Below are 2,732 nucleotides of genomic sequence, written 5' to 3' on the forward strand. Positions count from 1 at the left end.
GCACAAACGGGTTTGTACTTTCTTGTACAAGCACATTGATGGTGTTTACGTTCTTCAATGACAGGCGATTCAACCCCCGAATCAAACACTGGTTCAATTGGTGACTCCTCATAGTCGATTTCATATACTTTTGACTCCGGTTCTTCCGTTGGATATAATAACGGATCAATTGGATGTAGTTCTGGATCATCTGTTGGCTCTATTTGGTATTGAGTCGTTGTAGTGCTTGGCTCTTCCATCGGATCGTTAGTTGGTGTAAGCACTGGGTCTGATTCTACGTATATTGGTTCTATTTCCACCATATCTGCGGGCTCTTCATCGTTTTGTTCTTTCGGTGAATCGATCATCGGGTCTTCAACTTTTGTAATAATATCTATGTCTGTTGTGGGAGCCGCAACAGGTTCAGGAACGGTTGGAGCTGATGCAACTTCTTCTTCGTTTTCTACATTTTTTTCAAGCTCTACGACAGGCGATTCGAACAATGGTTCAATTGGTGACTCCAGTTCATCTGTTCTATATAACAATAGATCGATTGGATGAAGTTCTGGGTCAACCGTTGGCTCAGCTAGGTATTGAGTCGTTGTAATTTTCGGCTCTTCAATTGGTTCGTTTGTTGGTATAAGCGTTGGGTCTGATTCTACGTATATTTCTTTTATTTTAGGTGTATCTAAAGTTTCTTTATCGTTTTGTCTTTTCGGTGGGTCAATTATCGGCTCTTCAGATTTTGCTTTAATTTGTGGATTCTTCGCAGGAGTTGGAACGGGTTCAAGGACAGTTGGTAGCGGTGCAACTTCTTTTTTAGTTTCTACTTCTCCCTGGCAAAATTTGACCCCCAACGATTTTTTTGGACCCGTTGCCATTTTCGGACCTTTTTTTTAGTCCTCACTTTTTTCGGTTTCGGAGACTGGTTTTACACTAGATAGAATCGGTTTTCAAAAGTGAGGACCTTTTTTTTTTTTGCTCTTCAAATTCGAAATTGTGGATCACCCTCAATTTCTGCTCAGAATTAACCGAGCCTATGTTCGAATTGTGTACATTTGCGAAAGCAAAATTTTTCTATTTAGCATATTCAAGAGATACCGGAAAATATATAACGTATTGTAACTTGAATCAAAAATTATTTGCATAATTGTGTTTTCATTACAATCTTTTTTTCCGATCACCATTTATATTAGGATATTCACAATTTAAAAAAAACGTTGAAGAAAGACATGGGCTCCTCTGAATTTGGACATCGAATTTCAAATCTTTTTTTCATTTTTTTTAAATAAAGAGATGATAAAAAAGTCAACAAAAAAAAATGAGAGTGTCACTTACTCATGGAATAATTGACAACGCGCGGCTGTCTGTGCAAATACCTCATATGGGAGTGAGGAACATATGGTTGATTATAAATAAATAAAAAAGTCGTTCGCAATGATTCGTTCAAACCATGCACTTTCTCATTGCTTGTAATGAAACGCAACTGCAGCCAATCGAAACCATTCGCAAGAACACATCAAAATTCTATATTTGAATCAATTTGGTTTAGCATTTGGATTTATTGCGACCGAAACATTTTCAATTCGGCGATAAATCATTTTAAGCCTTATGAAACATGAAATCCAGCTTCAATCCCAATGAATTTCAATCATAGCCTTTATTATACGATGGAACTGATCAAGATACGAAAAAAAACACTTTTAAAATGCAACGCTCAATATTCTATTTTTATTTTTAGAAAAATATGAAATGATCAAAATTAAAAGCCTTTACTTTATCGATTAGGTAGGAGATGAATGCTGTTTTCAAATTTTTGGTAAAAAAAATCATTCAAAATTAAAATAAACCAATGGAATTTGGATTGTTGTTAGTTGGTATTCAAGTCGAAATATTGTTGATTAATGACATTTAAAGTGACTTGGTTTACGTTCGATTACGAATATGACTTCTTCGAGTTTTTAGTGTTTTTTGCCGTAACGATCACTTGAGGAAGAAGATGATGACGAAGAAGAAGAAGAAGAAGAAGAAGAAGAAGACGATGACGATGTTGATCTACGGTGTTCATTCTTTTTAAGATTATGTGATTTCCCCTTGGGTTTACCCTGATGAGCCGGATGATGATCTTCCTTACATGGTTTTTTAGGTGTAGGTTTCTTCGCACCGGTCGGAATAGGAGGCAATGGAGGTGCACACACGGAATTTGTAACCTGTGGTATAGCGTTAGTCGCGGTATTCAAAACCCCTGTTACATCATCTACGATTGGAGAAACAGCATCTACCACCTGATTCATGGTCCCTGTTACATCATCTACGATTGGAGAAACAGCATCTACCACCTGATTCACGGTCCCTGTTACATCATCTACGATTGGAGAAACAGCATCTACCACTTGATTCACGGTCCCTTTTACATTATCTACTACCGGAGGAATCACGTCAGTAACATCCTCTACAGCTCCATTGACTACACCTGTAACAGCCTACACGACAGCACCTACTGTTGAAATCGTTGGAGTTAAATTCAGTAGAACTGGGTTAGCAGTGGTTTTAGCTGGTGAATCGTACTTTTTTGGCGGATCGATTATTGGACCCACATTCTTTGTTTGAGCTGCAGGAAGATTGACAGGTATGGCTAGTGAATTTACCATTTTCAAGTAAATTTCAACAACCAATACTATGACTTTAAAATTCATTTTGAATTTCCAATCAACTTTACACTGACTATGTGTTACTTCTTCAATAAAACTGTT

The 2,732-nt window shown here is 37.2% G+C and overlaps 1 protein-coding gene across 1 annotated transcript; it reads right to left on the minus strand.

The window, feature by feature from the left end:
• Nucleotides 1-49: 49 nt before the first annotated feature.
• On the minus strand, nt 50-2,630 carry LOC129571107 (cell surface glycoprotein 1-like; the record flags this gene model as incomplete). Its single annotated transcript, XM_055450871.1, has 2 exons — nt 2,481-2,630; nt 50-815 (listed from the first exon to the last, which is right to left on the minus strand). Coding segments are annotated over exons 1-2 (916 nt in total), but the record flags the coding sequence as incomplete, so codon positions are not given.
• Nucleotides 2,631-2,732: the final 102 nt, after the last annotated feature.

Source organism: Sitodiplosis mosellana, unplaced genomic scaffold, assembly GCF_009176505.1.
Source record: "Sitodiplosis mosellana isolate CC-2019 unplaced genomic scaffold, AAFC_SMos_1.0 Smas_scaffold_1322, whole genome shotgun sequence".
Lineage (NCBI taxonomy): Eukaryota > Metazoa > Arthropoda > Insecta > Diptera > Cecidomyiidae > Sitodiplosis > Sitodiplosis mosellana.